Consider the following 19,941-nt stretch of genomic DNA (forward strand, 5'->3'; position numbering starts at 1 on the left):
GAATAATTTGTAAATAAATCAATAAATATCATGAAACACTAGAAGAGACTCTGAGTTTCCCCTGTGACACTATTAGGACATCACACGACACAACACCCAGTTTGAAAACTCTCGCGTTCGTTCATTTATAGGAATCAGGTTTATTGGCCAAGTGTGTTGACACATGAGGAATTTGGTTCCAGCCATTGGTGACTTTTAAAACTAAAGACATAAATAACAACACAATACATTTAGCTTATGAACAAGACTATAAAAGACTATACAGACAATACAGACTATACAAGACTATATTATAAAATAATAATTCGATAATAAAAATGAATAAATAATAATAATTTCTATTTAGCCTACTTACACTGTGCATGTAAGCCTACTTACACTGTGCACTTTTTTTTTTCTTAGTCTATCATCTATGGTTTTTCTATTTTGGACTGGGGATTGGTGACAGTTTTTCAGGATTTCTGATCATACGTTCAAATCCCACCACCACTGTTTGAGCAAGGCTCTAAATCCTTAAATTCCTAGGTGTGTAAATCGTAAGTCGCTCTGGATAAGGAGGCGTCTGCCAAATGCCGTAAATGTAAGCTATTAACCGTCGAAGCAATTTACTGTAACACATCTGCAAGCACATCTGGATAACAAGAAATGACATGTTCCAATGTTTTGGATCGGTCTTTTCAACAGACCTGACCTTGCTGTTCCAATCATTTTGGACGAAACCACATGTACTTGGCCTGGTGTGGTTTTTTTTTCATTATTTATTTTATAATAATGTTTTGTAGAAATCATTATTGTTCATTATTGTACACTTTACACCAGTTAAGGAAGTATGGTCTGCCACAGGAGCTGTTGAAACAGTTCTACACTGTGCACATCCATCACCATTTGGTTTGGAGCAGCAACAAACCAGGACAGGACAAAGACTGCAGCAAATAGTAAAAAAACAGGAAAATAAATCATTGGTGCTTCCCTGCCCACTCTCCAGGACAAGAACCAGGAAACGGGTAGGAAAAATCACTACTGACCCTTTACACCCTAGACACAACCTCTTTTAAATCCTCCCTTCTGGAAGGCGATACAGATCTATGTTCACCAAAACTGCCAGGCACAGGAACAGTTCTTTCACCCTCATTAACAACTCACCTTCATTATATGCCCTGCTTCATATCTATAAGTACTGCATTATAAACAGTCACTTATCCCTTCATCCCCATATGTGACACACAACACTGCTATTTGCACTACCATGCAGTCTGTCTGTCTTATACTCTGTATATTGTGTTTTTCTTTCATCTGTATTGGCTGTATTGTCTCACATACTCTTAAATAATCGAAGCTAAATGTATAGTGTTATTTATGTCTGTACTTTTGAGAGTCACCCACAGCTAAGACCAAATTCCTTGTGTGTGTCAACACACTTGGGCCAATAAACCTGATTCTGATTCTGAAAACCAGGAGTGTGAACATGATGATGTGCTCACACTACATGTTATGGGATATACACATGAACGAGTCCTGAGATTGTTTTACGTTTTAGGTGCTTTTAGTGTGTTTGTTTAGTTTGGTTTGATTCTGCTTTGGGTGCGCGCGAGTGTGTGTGAGTGTGTGTGTGTGTGTGTGTGTGTGTGTGTGTGTGTGTGTGTGTGTGTGTGTGTGTGTGAAAAACAAAACAAAATCGTCCACACGTCATCATCATCATCATCATCATAATCATGTGCATCATTCACTTTTTAATATTATGCTGACTTAGAACGTCTCGGTGTGAAATTAACGTGCACGGTGAAGTGTTTTGCATCACAGACATCCTCCGCAATGACGAGCTTCAACGTGAGTCAGACACATGTACATGTACACACACACACACACACACACACACACACACACACACACACACGTTCACTTGTTGCCAAGGACCAACCCATTGAAAATATTTTTGAATGTTGATGGTGCAAACATTCACTCATTCCCTAACACACACACACACACACACACACACACACACACACACACACACACACACACACACACACACACACACACACACACACACACACGTAAATTTGGCAGATTTTTATTTTAACAGCCAAATCACCAGAACTAGATCTGCCTGCTGGGTTGCCGTTACACCCTGAACCACACACACACACACACACACATACACACACACACACACACACACACATCTCATTATTAACTGTTACAAGTTCTCCGAATCCATATTCCATCCATGGTACTTCTTGGAGCTAATCATATTGTAAAACAGAATGTGGAAAGCAGGACCAAATGGTTTTGTGTTTGTTCTCCAAATGAGAATGGAGAAGTAATGACGATGATGGTGGCTGTGTGCTGTACACACACGTCCACGATACACGTCTGTTTCTCAGCGTGATAAGTAGGTTGGGGTGATCAGTGCATTTGATTACAGGCTGCAAAGCCACCAATTTAAAGCATAACAACGCAAATCTGGCCAGCTCTGTATGAGCACAGCACACAGAAAGACTACTTATACACGGAAAGCAATCATGAGATTGTTATTGTGTGTGTGTGTGTGTGTGTGTGTGTGTGTGTGTGTGTGTGTGTGTGTGTGATGAGAACAACAACAGGAAATAAAACACACAATCCACATTTAGACTTATCACAAACTCCACTTTAAGCAATGCTCATGAATGATTACAAGGATGCTGAAAGTGTGTGTGTGTGTGTGTGTGTGTGTGTGTGTGTGTGTGTGTGTGTGTGTGTGAGAGAGCAGAAAAAAAGTTCTGGATCATTAATACATGATAAATGCATACAGTACACACCCCAGATCCCTCGATCACTTACACACCTTCTAAGGGCTGTGACATTTTTAGCCACCAGCAGGCCACTCGAGTTACATAAGACCAACCAGACGCAGGCGTGGAATCTAAAACAGGTCTCAATATGTGAAGCTTTAACATGTCTCTGGTTTTGGAGGCAACAGACTTAGAGATGAACAACCAACCAAATGAGCCTGAATGTTTGTGTCTAGGCACGAACGATTGAAGAAAGACCAAAAAGAGATTTTATTGTGGAGCATTCATGGCCTCAACCACCTTCAGGGACCCTGTTTCGAACATAAAGCTCAGTTTCAGTTCCTCCTTTCATGTCCCAAATATAACACATTAAACACAGTATTCCAGTTAGAGTCCTGAGAGGACAGGAAGTGGTATCTCAGCGGTTAATCAATGGGCTACTGATTGAAAGGTCAGGGGTTCAAACCCCAGTACTGCCAAGGTGCCACTTGTGGGCCCTTGAGCAAGGCACTTCAGAGGTGCAACCTTATCCAGAGTGACTTACATTTATCTAATTTGTAAATGTTAAGGGCCTTGGCAGGTTGTTTTGGCTGGGATTTGAACTCACGACCCTCAGATCCAAAGTCCAATGCCTTAACCACTTAGCTACACGACTTAATAATTTTAACACACAATTTAAAAAACAAAGCAATTTACAGTACCACAATGTATAAACTTCAGTGTATGTGCCAACAGGAGCGTGGGCAACACAGGTTCACGAGTGGAGGGCGGAGCCAGACGCGATCTGTTTCAGTGTCCGACAAAGCTGATAAAAAGGAGAAATAGCGTTGATAATGTGGTGATAAAAATGAATAAAATGTTCTTTATAGTTGTAAGTTTGTCCCTGATGAGCGAGCTGGAGGTGACTGCAGCAAGGAAAAACTCCCAGAGATGACATAAGGAAGAAACCTTGAGAGGAACCAGACTCAAGAGGGAACCCATCCTCATCTGGGTTGCACCGAATGTCCATTTATTACAGATAAACGATGTTGCGGGGTGCAGTGATGGAGATCGGAAGCGAACTGTAGTCCTGAGTCAGTGTAGCAGACTGTTGACATTAACTACAGTCCAAATCCATCCTCAAAGTTCCCGTTCTTACTCTGTAATTTCATGCAACCACCCGAGGCGTTGATGAGAAACCGTCCCAAGCTGCACAGAGTGGCCTCCAGTCGAAGAGAACATTATCCAGAGGCAGGCCTGGACGAAGTGGGAAGATCCACGGAGGGAAGAGGGGTGACAGGAAGAAGGATATGGATTATTATATACACAGACAGTATATACATATACACTGCCCTCCACTTTTTTGCTGAATTATGAACTGTACATTTTTTAATTAATAACAAATTACAGTATACTTACTTAAAGACTCTCCTTTTGAAAGTTCCTTTTTAAGGGGAATTGTACATGTACTGTACTGTAAACACAACAACAATTGTGAATTACTTGTCACAAATGTTTTATTTGCTACTTTAAATTAATAATACAATAATAAAATACTTTCGAGCCACTCACGGCTTCTCTGTATATATACATAGGAGGTGTATATGTGAGAGTGAGACAATCCATGCAGAATCACATCTACAATTTACAACAGGCACATTTCGGAGGAAAGTGATATAGACCCAAGAAAATACATCAGATGTTTTGACATCCTACTGTTACTCCAACATTCTTAAGTCTGGACACAGTGTGGAAATATTTCCCTACAGACCTCATCTCCGCTCCACACATACGCCACCCATATGTTCTCCATCCATATACACAAGTGTTGAAGGGACTTATGGGTAAATAAGGCAGCTGCACATGATCTTTACTTACCCGTGAGGTGCCAGACATTAGAGGAGCATCACTAAGATCAGGTACTGATGTAGAATGAGGTGGGGTTCAGTCGGTGTTCCATATTGAGTTCTGAGGAGGTTATGGGTCGGCCCAGACACTCCAGTTCTTCCGCTCCAACTTTCACACCAACAGACATGTCTTAATGGAGCTCGCTTCGGTCGTGCTGGACCAGGTTCCAATCTTTTTCTTTCAGTTTAAAGTGATAATCTATTCAATTTTAAACTTTCAAGTTTGTAGGACCATTCTGGGGAATAAATAAAAGGTGTGATGGACAAAGGAGCACATGGGTCAGTTCCATGCAGCATTTTATCGTTAACTAGATTGAAGACATCAGCTGGGACTCAGTGTGGGTTCAAACTTATGATGTTATGGGACCTGAAATTGGTTAATCTGAACTCAAAACCTCCAACCAGATGTTACTATCACTAATCATATGTTAGCTGATGATCTTTAGCTCCAAACAGGACCAAATAAACTTAGATTTCAAAAAGACTCATCTCGCACATTCTTCTCTACAGGAAGTGATCTAGTAATGAAAATAAATACAAGAAGAATCTTGAGATCCGGTTTGTGGTGTCTGATCATACCAAACATCTTCCAATGGTTTGGAAGATGCCTGGTCATATGCAAAACTCTGAACAGCCATTTAAGTCGCTGACGTGAGACGTTCAACATTAAGCAAACGGTTTTTGTGGAAACGGTGCAACGAAGGACATAAACAAACCAGATCTTTAGTTTCTCAGGTCCACCATATTATTAAAGCATTCCTACAGGACCCATTACAGCATCTCAATAATAGAAATGACATTTTAGACACTGGACTGAGTGACCATTTGGCTTTATTAGTACAGGAAGAAGAAATGGACCATTTGGTTAAGTACCAAAACAGTAAAGTAATTATGTTAAACATCTGTTCAAACTCAATTCAAGTCAAAACACACATTGGACACATTGACCCAAATGAATTGGGGATGTGGTAGCTCAGTAGTCAAGTCTGTGTTGCTCATTAGAAGGTCAGGGGTTCACACCATGATATTGCCAAGTTGCAATGCTTGGGGCCCTTGAGCAAGGCCCCTAACCCTCCGTGCTCTAGGAATGCTGAATCATGGCTGACCCCAGCTTCCTAACATCAACATAATTAAGCTGGACTTCTGTAGCGCACATTTGCTTTAGTGTTTGATGCTGCTGCCCCCTGGTGGACATCACCGATGACTAACATGAAGCGTTTCCAGAAAAAAAAAAAAAAAAAAAAAACCCAGTGGTTCTCAAACTTCTCTCCCATTCGCTTCTTTTTTAATATGCTTATTTAAGCATATGCCAAATTCTTAGAAATCAAGTTTAATAGATAAAATAAAATTGTATTTGGTAGTCAGCTGTTTTAAATGTACTTGCGTTAATGACTTAAATTGTGGTCGCTTTAAGTGTATAAATTATCAATGAATAAATAAACGAATAATGAATAACAAAAAATAATAAACTGCCGTCCAGCCCCTAGTCTATTCTCCACTAGAGGGCACCACCAAAAAAAGAAGCAGCACAATGGACCATAATTTTGCACATCTTTTATTCAGGCACAAAGTAGGAGCATTTGGTTCAGCATTCACAAGTCATCCACCACACACACAGTCACAGTGCCGCCATTTTTTAAAGTGCTCAACGTGTCAAGTATTCAGATAAACTACATTATTTTCAAGCGATTTCAAGTGCTCAGAAACCAAGAAAGAAAAAGGCACAAATCAGCAGACATGGCTTCAAGAGGACGCCGGGATCCAAACGAACGTAAACCGGCTCGGAATTAGCAGACATGAACCTTATCACATTGAGTGCTAGTGTGTGCGAGGAGGATCGAGAAGAGGAGATAAAGTGCGGTGAGTGATTAGCAGGGAAGCCTCAATTTCCCAGTGTACAGTATGTGCCTGTATAGGAGTGACAATATGGAAGTCAATCCATGTAGAGCAGGAAGCCTGAGAAGGTGCTGTACTTCCAGCTGCTTCCGTAGATGGCGCCACGGTGGAGACGAAGCCAGATGTGATCGCCGACGTGCAGAGGCAGAACGGCGTGGTTGCTGGCCGTCTCGTGGTCGGGTGCGCCATCGTTGGCGTATGCCGAAGCCATCACCTCGTCGTTGCGCATCAGATTGACGTACAGCGGGACGCTGATGGCCAGCTTGAGGATGTGGAAAAAGAAAACGTAGGTGCCAGCAGCCGGGCAGGAGAAGTGACCAGAGGGGGCGTCAAACGCACCGCCGAGGTTACTATGGAGCAGGTCGAAGGCAATAGGCTGGTCCAGGGTACCTGGTGCCAGGTTGGTGGCACGGGCGGCTGAAAAGGCCACGCGGAGTTGCGGGTACACGTGCATCAGGGTGTGAGGAGGAGGGCCGGCGATCGACATGGAGTGAGTGTCACCCTGAGCCGAGTCGATGATAAACGTGCCCTCCCGGTCTGGGCTGCTCACCTGGGAGGAGTCACTCCAACCTGCTGAAGAGCAAAAATAAATATTGAACCTGCAATTCACCTTTGATTAAAAATCTCTACCAAACAAGAGGAATTACGCAACACGTACCAACTGAGCTGTTCCTCCGAGGTGCGGTTCCTCCAGGACGTTTATGACTCGGCTGATACCCGTTCTCCTAACAAGCAACAATAATCGATATCAAGTCATTAATTATAAGCTGTGCCACCAATAAACAAAAAGGATGTTTTTTTTTTTTACTTGGGCGGTATAAGGAGCAGATCCAGTCTCACGATGGGTTTGGGCAGCAAAACCTCCTCCTGGAGCACGGATGTTTACCCTGTGCACCTCATAACCACCTGGGGAATGGCCAGAAATGTGACTTGCATCAAATTCAGGGATGGAAAATATCTCAAAAGCATCAGTTTTAAGAAAAGACAGCACCACTGACCGTAAATGAGGTGGCATCAAAAAGATTCGAGACCAAATCCATTTACAATGAAGTATCTACGTTTACGCATCGCCTTCAAAACGATCCGTGTGCGCAGCAATACAGCGCGTCTAGCGTTCCTGCCCCTTCCGGAATGTGTCCTGATGTCTTTTTAAAGCATGTCAAGCACCTTCTTCGAAATCTGGCGAGTAGGGTGGGTGCAGAAGTAAAATCATGGATCATATGGTGATGACAGCTCGGTATAAAGGTGGGCACGTGGTCAGAACAGCACCGGTTGTACACAGGATGATGTCTTATGAAGGTCGGTGCTCCCTGTGACTTTGTGTGCAGCCTTGTGCTGCCCTCTGTTGGCATGTTACAAAACTAGTCTTGAAACTTTTTGATACCGCCTCATTATTGACTTCAAGCAACAGAGGATTGAACAGAAATTGTGTACACTAGGGGTGGAGCAAAATATCGATACACTGAGGATCGCGATATTTTACTGGATAGATTCTCAAAAAATTAATAAAAATTCATTACTTTCCTCTAGAGATCACTAGAAAGATTGTGGTAACTCTCTGAACTTACAATGACAGGAAGTACTACCATAAGGACACGGCCCAAATGTTAGCGTAATAATACAGCGTTAATCCCTTAAGAAATATCCCAATACATCATCTTGCTTACAGTACAATGAATCATATCGCAACCCATTGTATTGCCAGACTCCTGCTGAGACCCAACTCTAGTGTACACCAAAGACCGAAGAGAAGTCCAGGCTTGAGGCACATGCTTAAGGCGGAGAAAAAGAGGAGGTTGTACCTCTGGAAGCCCCAGGTGAGCGAAGTGAGGAGTGGAAGAGCCCTCTTGCACCGTGTGTCATACCTCGAAGTGTACTGCGTGGGTAATACTGCTGGACCAGACTAGACTGAAAGTGAGGGGCTGAATTTGGACCAGGAGACGAATAAACGTGACTGGAAGCACTGATATCACTTTCTGACAGGTATGCACTCTCTGGGAAGAAAAGCAAGAAATGCATGCGTAATTGATATTAAATGTATGATAGCTTGCATTATCTCGATCACGTCTCTCACGGCCAAGTTACTTCATATCGGACCCTTATTTGTTTGCGTTACCCATCTGCAGGTCATCCTGCGGCAGGCTGAGCTCCGGTGGCGTCTGTGTGCTCGCCGTGCTGTGGCTCATGGTGCTCGCTGTACTGTAGCTCAGACACACAGACTCTAAAAAGCCGCTTTCTTCGGTTTTCAGCTCCGAGCTTCTGGTCATAGGAACCTCACCACTGAACACCTGCACACAGCGTAAACGAGTCGCTCGAAAACATGCCCGTGTCAAACACCGCATTTATCTGGGGACACTCACAGAGTGCAGGCTGCTGAAGGATGCGGTGCTGGTCGGAGGTAGAGATCTTCTGTTGGGTGGAGTGGTGAAGGTCTGGGCCAGGACAGGTGTGGGAATCTCTCCATTCGAAAGTGGCTGCTTTCCTGCCTGGAATACGAGACGCGTCAGGATAATTTGGCATCGTTGATTGGATTTGATTTAATCCAAATGCAAAATATGTAAAATTTCTCTTTTTTTTCCCTGTCTGAACGGCTACAGGAGTCCAACACGCATGTTATTCAAAACAGGGGGAATCTCATTTTTTAAGTACATCTTCATGACGCTTGAAATATAAACTAATGAGACGTGTGGATTTTAACCGATTGCTTTTCTGGCTTGCTCCAGGACCGATTTCATGTATTTGTATATGAAAAGTTTATAACATCGGTTTGTCCATGATCATATAATATAGTTAAACCTATAGTTTCCTTTCCAAAGATACCCAAAATTGTGTATGTAACAGTCATTAAGAACTGTTAACATTTTTATTTAGGTAGGTCATTCAGATGCAAGTCCCAAAAGTGGATCATTGCAATTATTTGCAAACCAGAAAGTGCATTTCTCAAAACAGTGTACAAACAGCAACACAATGGATTTCCTGTCAAAGCCTGTTCTTAATCCTCAGTTAATCTCTCAAAAGTATTGGGTCAATGAACATCTCGTTACAATCAGAACATGGTCATTGTTTAAAAAACGAAATCGTCAAAATGGGGTTTTAACATTCCCCGATTTGGTTTAATAAAATTTCCAGTATAATATATTGAAGAACTAGCCATGAGACAAGTTCATCTTGCTTACAGAGCCTGCTAAAAGCTTGGAAACACCTACTCAGATTAGAAGAAATGTGTATGATTCCATGCGAAAGTTCTGTACATGAAATAAATATTGCTCAAGTAAACATTCCTGATTACATCATGTACCTGTAGGTTGAATGGTGGAAGGAATCCTGAACCAATATAGCTACCATTCCATAACATGCAACCCACTACACCATACAAGCAAACATACAAGCAAACGAGGAAAAAGTACCACGAAGTCAGCCAGCTCATAAATGCTGAAGAGCTGTACGGTATAGATGAACCCATCCTCTTCTGATTCCTCCAAAGTGTACATGGTTCATGTCGGAGCAGTATAAGAACTCTACAATATACAACCCTGATCATGACCTTGCTCACATTAAACAGGTGAGCAGATAGACTCATCTTTGCCTTTTAGAGTCATTTCTCCAGCCAGAACACTTAATACAGAGAGCTCGTCCCAGGCCTGGACTGCACGGACGGAGACGAGCAGAACTTGGAGATAATCTTTCAATTAAAGTGTATATAAAATGTTTAGAGGAAATTCGAGATTGAACAGATAATTGAGAAGACAGCTTGATAGTAAGTGGTCTTGTGATGTGAAACACTGACCTGTCTCGTGTTTTTAGTGTCGTGAGTTACGGAGATGCAGGGCTCTCTGCAGTACAGAGGTGGAGACGTGAAGCCTTTATCTTGAGTCACCTAAAAACCAAATGGCACTTCGATTACACCAAACCAAATCCTCATTCAGGTAACTCTCTCTCCTCGAATCAGACGTACATCTCCATTATGAAGGCAGTTGTACACAGGAAGTAAATGTAATTAGTTAGTGTACTTTACTGAAGTATTTCCATTTGGGGAGACTTTTACTTCACATTTCAAAATCAAATATTCCTTTCAACTTGTCTACATTTTGCGTAAAAAAAAAACTTAACGTTCAAACACGACGCAAACCACCAATCAGGGTCGAGCGTGTGCTCTGTTTTGAACTTGCTTTGATTGGCACTTGGTGTATCTACTGATCACAAACCTACATCAGTTCAGCAGCAAGCAGAATTTTTTTTTATATATAAAAGTTGTAAAGGTTTTAGGCTCATGATATTTCATAGATATCCATGTTTGACTCATTAATAGCACAACAATCTATTAATAGAATGATGGGTGTAAAAGTCTTCACATAAGTCAGGTCAAGTTTATTTGTATAGCGCTTTTCACAACGGACATTGCCTCAAAGCAGTTTTACAGAATTTAAGAGTTATGGTGAACGATGTGTATTTATCCCTGATGAGCAGCCATGACGACTGTGACAAAGAAAAACTCCCTTAGATGTTATGAGGAAGAAACCTTAAGAGGAACCAGACTCAAAAGGGGAACCCATCCTCATTTGGGTGACATCAAGAGTGTGATTATAAATCTTTCAACACTACAGAACACTGGAGAGTGAGAACTAACATGAGCACTGGAATGTAAGATGAGTAATGATCTTTCTACAGTCTTATACAGTCATTTGTGGTTATAGAACAAGGAGCTACTGAGCAAATTAAAATAGTTTAACATTTGTGATCATCACAGATCCAACACCAGCTTCTCCATGCCAGAGCCTTTAAACACTCAAAAAGGTCCAATGTCCAACCTCCAATTGGCACTGGTTCGGTTTAAACAGCTGATGAATCAAATAGGAACATTAAAGCCATAGTACTTTAATACTCGAGTACATTTGAAGGCAAATACTTTTGTACATTTACTCAAGTGAAAGTTTAAAAAGGAGCACTTTAAGTTTTACTAAAACAGTAACTTACCAAGTAGCTCCAACTCAAGCATGTGTACTTTGTGCACCACTACATGCAGCTCACGGAAGCACCGTTGTCCTAGACCACGCATAAAACCACTTACATGCAAGCTGTCTTCAGCGTGCAGCTTCAAATCTGAGGTGTCCGTGGGCTGATCTCCATTAGCCAGAGAGCTTTGGGCATCTCCAGGACACTTGTGGCCATGAAGAGGAGTTGACTGGCATATGAAGGAGGAATCAGAATACAAAACAAAAAGAATAACTTTCAAAAGCAAAAAAAAAAAAATCCTTACATTCTGGGATGGAGGCAGGAGGTCAGTCGGGATCGTCTGAGCTGCAAAATTTATATTTCGGTTATACAAGGCCACTGTTCAGTCAGATACAAGTCAAGTCATTATTCTTTACCCAGGGGAGAGGAGCCGGGAGACAGGCGCAGACCTCTGGTACGGCCGTTCCCAGGCGTGGCTTCTCCATCCAGCAGAGAGTCCTGGTGGAGCATAATGACAACTGACTGTTCTTTAGAATTCACATGAAGTGTAAATGTTCACATGAAGGATTTACTTACTCATCATATCCATGTTCGACCTACAGAAAATATTCTATTCTGCTAATAAATTTCATGTATATAATATTGAATTGTATTGTATTGTATAAAAAGAGAATGAAAAGAGAAAAGGAAAGGAAAAGTAAAGAGAAAGAAAGATCACAGCATTACAACATTACAGCACATTGAAATTCTCTTTCCATATCCCATTGATGTTAGGAAGTTGGGGTCAGAGGGCAGGGTCAGTCATGATGCAGCACCCCGGAGCACCAAGGGTTAAGGGCCTTGCTCAAGGGCCACCCCAAGAGTGGTAGCTTTGCCCCCCTGAAAGTCCGATCAGTAACCCAGAGCCTTACTCACTTTTACCTTAATCCAACCACACTTTTTTTTTAGTTTAAAATAACATTTTCTTCTTATATTTACTATAAAAGGAGTGAATAAATTGTGGAAAAACTAAAAATGCAAGAGTAAAAGAAGGATTTTTAATTGGTTCTACATGGAACCAATAAAAACATTCAATATTTGCAATAAAACCAAACAGAGAGAAGACCTGAGAGGAATAATATTTCTATACCAATAAAAGCAGTAATTATATACGACAAAATGCAACAATTTAAAAAAAAAAAAATGTATAAAAAAAAAAGAGGAGGAGGAGAAGGAGGAAGAGCGAGCTCATTGTGCGCTTCTGTACCTGAATAAAGCTGAAGGATCCCGTGATCTGATCCATCAGGTGATCGAGCTGTTGTCTGCGCAGGGCAGGATCTTTAGCCAGAGAGGATGGAGAGTTAAACACCTCCACAGGTACGGCCTTCTTGATCTGGACATCCTAGCGCAGCAAAACGGATTAAACATGTCCAAGCAAACCAAAAATCAGAGCACCAAGAGAGGAAACACCTACAGATTTAAGGCCATGGCTTCCTTTATTTTTCCTTTGACGTTTCTAAAAAAGAAAAAAAAAGATCAAGATCAAGCACAGTTGAATATCGTAATATGAAGTGAAACAACATTAAAGGGCCACCTGTTTAGTCTCGACAGCAGGCTTCAAGGTGACCATGGACTTCGGGATGAATCCTGCAGCTCCTTTCCACGGTTTCTGCAACACCATTTTGGAGGACGCTGGCGGATCTGTAAGCTCCATGTCCCAGGAATCGGGTGGTTCCTGTTCTTTCAGAGCTAAAAACTCCCCTTTCCAGGTGGGAGGCTCCACGTTGAGGTTCACGCCCTGACCGGGTGGTGTGGGGTCACGCTCCTTGACGTAGCGTCTGTTTGAAAACTGGCATCATTCAAAAGTTACTGACCCACTTCAGTCCAAAGACCTGACATTTATGTATTGGAACTGATGCAGAAGCTGATTCAAGAAGACATTTCCAGACTAAAAAAGGCGAAATCTTTGGACATAAGCAGTTCCTACCTGCCGAGAAGTCACGTCCGAGGTCGAACTACTCACAGCTGCAACACAAAAGATCAGATCACACATACATGTGCATACACAATTCTTCTGAATATCCAGCGAGGCTCACCATTTAAGGAGCTTGGTTTTGATGTAGAAGAGTCAGGTTTTTGTACTTCATCCTTTTTTGGATTTTCTTCAGGTTCTGGGAGGTGATCAAATAAACCCGAGTCCACCAGCCTGAGGAGCTTTTCCTTCAGGGATTTGTCTTGGAAAAGGAGGGAGGGGGGAAATAAGTTACAAGCTGATGCATAACGATTTTACAATTTACAAGTTAAGGAAAATTGAAGCTTGGAGGAAAAAAAAAAAAATGTGCACTACAGAATTATTGGTACCCTTCATAAAAACAGGGAAAAAAGGAAAAAAAAAAAAAAGGGTAAAGCAAAAAATGATTTTTTTTTTTTTTTTTTACTTATGTATAAAATTTTTGTTTATTTAATAAAGATTAAATAATCCGTATTTTATCAAATTCCCAGACAATCGCAAAAAGGACACGACATTCTTAAAAAATTCTGGTTTTTGTATTTATTTTATTTGGTCTCAATCTACAGAAGATTTTCCAAAACTTGCTTTTTCCTCCAAAAGATTCAATATAAAATACAAATATGGTGGCTCCAAAGAACCTTCCAGGAAGATCTGAAATGTGCTCATGTGCTATTAAAAAGCCGTTAAGGAAAATTCCGTGCCTGAATGCATTGTGTGCTTCCTAAGATCTAATTTTACCTCCTGCACCATGTTTGGTTAACATGATCAGAGAAAAAAAGCACCAGATACACCACCTGAAAACAGAGGTGGATTCATTGATGCTTCATGTCTGAAGGTTTAGGGGCATTAGGAAAAACAGAAAGCAACCTTGAATCCTGCTGTGATATTATAGCTTAGAAAATCTGGATCCTAGAAAGTTCAGACATGATCTATGAACAAGATGAGCCAATCATCAGCCTGAATAAATAAACCTGTACTCTAAGGAACATCCACATGCACCAGTATGGAAAAGCGGACAAACATCTCCAAGCTTGCTACACAAAATCAGTTTGGTAAAAAAAAAAAAAAAAAAACATTTTAGATCTTCACAAATGGTGATGAGAGTGCAGCAGAACCGACATCACAAGGTGTGTTAGGAGTGTGTACGCACATGTCGAGCCAGCAACTGGTTTGTCTTTGCCATCCAGTAGGTCCATGTAAACAAAAGAGGCCTGTTCCATTTGATCTTCCAAACTGCACACATTTTTTTTAAATAAAATAAATAACTCCATATTTTATTATTCCTTTGACACATGAAGGTGAAGATTTCATTGCTTTATATTACCGTAATTTCCGGACTATTAAGCGCACCCATATATAAGCCACACCCACTGAATTTGACAAAGATTTTTATTTGGAACATAAATAAGCTGCAGGTGTCTACACTGAAACTAATGAACTTTACACAGGCTTTAACGAAAGACAGTGTCTGTTACACGGTGTAACGGGTGAAATATGTTGTGGCTCCTTTAGAGCATAGCGGTATTTTGGGAATAGCCTGCCTCCACATTTTTCCGCTATTACTGCATGTGTGCAAGACCGAGGAATATGTCCTTATCATCTTCTGATGCTCATTTCTAAGTTTCTCTGACTAACCCGTAATGCTGTTGCCAAGAAAAATAAAAAAGCAGGAGTTTTGGAAACCTATCTGTGTTTATATGATTTCTGTTGCAACTGGAGTTAGCGAGCTCTCCCTTCACCCAGACTCAACGCGTTACAACGGCTTGTATCTAAACAGTAGCCTACCAAGAAAGTCATTGTTCACTGCCTTCCTCCTTCCTTTCACAACTATTTCTCTCTGGAGTTTATCTTTTGGCATCGTCGTGCGTTTAAAAAACAAAAAACGTTTTTTTCTCCCGATGCTGTGCAGCTCAGAACACAGGTGAGGTGCGTTTTTTCGTTTCCGTTCGGAAATTTGTTCGGTCTATGTTATGGGGTTCAGTTTTTTGGTTTGAAGTTTGTGAAACCGGGAAAAACCCAGGAAAAAATAATAAATAAGCTTTTTTAAGCTGCGGGGTTCAAAACGTGGGAAAAAGTAGCGGCTTATAGTCTGAAAAATACGGTATGTATTTAATTATGTTTATTTATTATTCGGCATTCAGACGTCCTCACGGCTTTCAATATATTTCCTGCATGTACAAACCTCATCCTCTCGTCCCTCTTGCAGGCCAGCATCGTCGCGAGGTTCAGCAGCTTCTCCACTTCCTGCATGCTTAGGTATCGAGCCTGTTCGCACGTGCTGAAGGTTTTCCTGACGTCGTGCCTCTGGAGACTGCGCAGAACGTATTGGACCTGCAGCATCGTACTGAAACGCCTCTGTTCGCTCTCGGATCTCTGAACCTGCTCGTGCCGCACGGCCTTCCTCTGGGCCTTCAACAGCTTTAAAAAAATAATAATAAAAAAAAGGTTCTGACACATTGAGGAGGGAAAAGAAATGAAGAAAGAGCGAGATCTGTTCTTACATCCTGAGTGAGAGCATGAAGAGTCATCTGTAACTCTTTGGCAAACTTCAGGTTGTGAATCACTTCTTCATACCTCCCAACTGCCTCCTGAAGTTCAAGAGCGAAGACTGCATTATAGCCATCAAATCTCACACTGGTTTAGGAATAGCTCAGGTAGTCTACTCACCAGTTGGTCTGGATTTAGCATGTCCCCGTTCTTTAATCGCGCTTGATAGCCTTCCAGCTTGAGCTGCAACATGAAAACAGCATTTAGCAAGAAATGAAAAACCGAACAAAGCTGAAGGAAAAGATCACGATGCGCACCTTCTTCTTCTCAATGTTGCGGATCTTGTGTCGGAGGCAAAGGAGCCCCTCCTCGATGTAGGTCTCGTATCCATGGTAGACCGTCTCGGATGGGTTCAGGGCCAGCTGGAGAGCCGTGAGGGTGCGAGGAGAGTCGGCGCCGGGCTGCCGTCCAGCTCAGCGTCCCTCTCGTCCATAGACTCGGAGAGCGCCACGGCATCCGAGGCTGGACATGGGAAAAGCTGAACCATGGTTCGTGTCTCTCTGAAGAGGAAAAGAGGAATTTGAGATTTGCGGACATCATGAAATCAGTAGAAACAATCAAAAGGAGAAAACCATCTTAAAGGTCTGGATGAGTTACATCTTAATGGTCCCCCAATTAGTACCAACTGTGCCAAAGGTGTTCATGGAATTTTAAATCCCATTTGTTGACTTCCATTGGTGGAGCACCGTTATGGAGCACCAGAACACTCCTGGCAATCTACTGGTCTCCAGTATGACTCCATATTCTCACCATTAAACGTCCAGTTTTAAAACTGGTTTCTTGGTTTTGATGAACACAGAACCACAAGGAAAATGCATCTGGTGATTGTAATAGTGTTTGTAGTGGAAACCATTAGATTTTCTGTAAATTCTCTAAATTCCAATACTGATGCCTCCAATAGAAGGCAATAATTGACCAGTAGAAACCACCAGGAGCAATAAGAGCATCCATTAAACCAATACAACTTCCATTCAAATCATTAAAATCCATTACGGAGACCATGAGGATTTAATCTCGGGTTTCACTCCTCCTCTTGATTTGACCCTAAAACCCAAAAGGTGGTCCAGTGCATAAATAATGGCACCCAAAACCTGTGCTTTTTGGAAGAAATTGAAGCTCATGGCTCATCAGCTACCACAAAGCTTGGACAATTAGGCAAGAAAGGTAGAAATGTGCAACTTTCTGTGCCTCTGACTAAGCAAAAGTGTGCAAGCTCCTGAAACCTCCATCAAACTGCAGCCCACATGCACACCAGAAACAGACCCCAGTGCCACCGCCCAATGTGCAGGAAAAAAGAAACTCAGAGCTCAAAAGATCTGATCAGATCAGAAGATCTCTGCTGCAGATCATCATCTGCTCTCTGACTGCACACCATAATAAACCCCTTATAAATAAAAGCATGGACTGACCTCATGCGTCTCCCCTGCTGTGAACGCAGCCGTGCAGATCTGCAAAAAAAAAAAAAAAAAGGAAGGGAAAGAAATAGAGTGATTGAGAAAAGGGAAAAGGAGCGAGCGAGAGAGATAAAGCAGGTGTTTGAAAGGAAGGCCCCATGTGAGGCTCCTCTCACCTTTTTATGCACTCTCATCAAGGGAACCTCGGCAGCTGCGAGGGCAATCATGACGTCATCACGCTAATGGAAGCAGCGCGCGACCGCCTGCGTGCGCGCGCGCGCTACACAGCCTACAGACCAGAGGGCGCTATGTGGGAAGCCCAAAAGGTCAGAACCTTCTAAATAACTCAACACTTGGGTGTGAATACACCAGCTTGATGATCTAGAGCAGGGGTCACCAACCTTTTTGAAACTGAGAGCTACTTCCTGGGTACCATTAATGTGAAGGGCTACCAGTTTGATACACAGTTTTCAGTATGATCTGAAATAACAAATTTGTTATTATATGTTATTATTAATAATTAATGATATTCATCTATGTGAAGACACTGATCATGTTAATGATTTCTCATAAGTATCAACAATGATTTAACAAAGTAGGAAACAGCTATTTTTTGAAAAGGCCTGCGGGCTACTCATGTGGTCCTTGCGGGCCACCTGGTGACCCCTGATCTAGAGTTAGGCTTAGGGTTAGATCAAATAATGCATTCTAAACACTGATCAGCCTTCATATTAAAACAACTAACTGGTAAATAACGCTGATGTTCTCGTACTCTGGCTCCGGTGTGGGATATGTTAGATAGCAAGTGAACAGTCAGGTCATGGCTACACAACTGGAACAGAACATGGACAGGCCGTTCCATCATAGATGACAAATGTTTGCTCTCTAATTAACGCTTACAGAGCTTAAACATACGCTTCAGGTCATACGGTTCTAATGTGACTAGTCGGTTCCAATGAGCCGCAGTCCAGAAGGAATTCAATGTGTCTGGACAACAAGTTCTTCTGTTTGAGACGAACATTTCCCATTTGGACTCAACAGAACTTCCTTCCACTTGTTTACTTTCCAATTCTTGTGTTTTTGCCTTTTACTGAATTTGTTGCATAGAAACATGCAGGTGTCTCAAAATCCATACAAATATATATATTTATCCCATAGCTAGTGAACCTTTTAGAACATGTCATAACCTTCAGCATTCCTGCACATTGGCGACTTGTCACTGCTTAACATTTGTAGCGTTTAGCGGATGCTCTTATTCAGAGCAACTTAATAATTATCTTATGCTTCTCCTCTGTAATTCACTGATGATGCATCCAGGACTTCCTACTTCAGTTCCTTCATTAGACTTACCTCTGAAGTGGGAAGTGGGAACTCAACTCCATGCACTTAAACAAAAGTAAGGAGTTGATCTAAAGCCAGAATGTGTATTTAAATGTAAGTAATGCTTCAATGTTGTACTGTTTACTGTTAAACCATCCTCCACCCTCCAATCATCCACCACATGAGAAAAGTGAGCGCTGTGTATCACCGTTTGTATGTTTCAGAAGGACCTTGTTGTTGGTAGTCGATCGGTTGGCGTGATGAAATGCTAGCGGTCATCACATGATTGCTTTATGAGCAGGTGCAGAGTGAAGAGCATTATATGGTCAGAAAGGGGGAGTGGCAGCAAAGCCCTGAGCATGGGTTTTAACAGCTAGCACCAAAAGATTCATCTCTTCTGAAGCTAAATGTTTGTATAATCTCAATTTCATTCACATTTTATTTATTAGAGATCAAAGAAGTAAGGTGAGGAATAAAAATGTATTTTAATATATTTGATAATTTTCTTGCAAAAAAAAGAAGAATTGTAAGATGTATATATATATATATATATATATATATATATATATATATAACTGGACCTCACATTATATTAATATACTGATATAAAATAATTAAATAATTTGTTATCTAGTGAATGTATCCAGACTGAACATCCACCATGTAGAACACAAGCAGAGAAAAGATGATGATGATCATGTGATCAGGAAAGTCTCTGTTCTCAGTCATGTTTACGTCACTGACTCCCTCTGTCTCATCAACGTTAACCACATACTTCTTGTTGCCTTCTGCTTGTTCATTGTTAGCTTTAAAAACTAGCCTACCTGTGGTGTGTGAGAGCCAGGAAATGATAGTGGTAGATTAAAAAAGCTGCAATGAAAGAAAAAGGTTGAAGGGCTCAAAACGACATGCAATGAGAAGAATATTGATCATGTCAACAAATAGATTAAAACTGAAGTAACGAGCCTGTTTTGAAAATGTAAGAAGTAAAAAAATACAGATATTTGTGTAAAAAAATGTAATGAGTGAAAAGTAAAAAGTATAAACAGTGAATTAAAATACTGATACCAGAAAAATCTACTTTGTACTTTCCACCTCTCATCTTGCATCTACTCAAATCTTTTCATTTTCATACATAGATCATATATATATATTTTTTACTTTTTTACTATTAAAGCTTCTAC

The 19,941-nt window shown here is 41.3% G+C and overlaps 1 protein-coding gene across 1 annotated transcript; it reads right to left on the reverse strand.

Moving 5' to 3' along the window:
• Nucleotides 1–6,196: 6,196 nt before the first annotated feature.
• caprin2 (caprin family member 2) lies at nucleotides 6,197–17,596 on the reverse strand. Its single transcript, XM_046860153.1, is given in 22 exon segments — nucleotides 6,197–7,123; nucleotides 7,212–7,278; nucleotides 7,362–7,459; nucleotides 8,356–8,547; nucleotides 8,670–8,841; nucleotides 8,914–9,039; nucleotides 10,341–10,430; nucleotides 11,622–11,735; nucleotides 11,811–11,851; nucleotides 11,923–12,004; nucleotides 12,753–12,887; nucleotides 12,960–13,001; nucleotides 13,080–13,334; nucleotides 13,473–13,510; nucleotides 13,582–13,719; nucleotides 14,647–14,729; nucleotides 15,679–15,914; nucleotides 15,998–16,084; nucleotides 16,164–16,226; nucleotides 16,301–16,434; nucleotides 16,437–16,543; nucleotides 17,453–17,596. Coding segments are annotated over 22 exon segments (2,838 nt in total). The 5' UTR covers nucleotides 17,458–17,596; the 3' UTR covers nucleotides 6,197–6,590.
• Nucleotides 17,597–19,941: the final 2,345 nt, after the last annotated feature.

This window comes from Silurus meridionalis, chromosome 10 (assembly GCF_014805685.1).
Source record: "Silurus meridionalis isolate SWU-2019-XX chromosome 10, ASM1480568v1, whole genome shotgun sequence".
In the NCBI taxonomy this organism is placed as follows: domain Eukaryota; kingdom Metazoa; phylum Chordata; class Actinopteri; order Siluriformes; family Siluridae; genus Silurus; species Silurus meridionalis.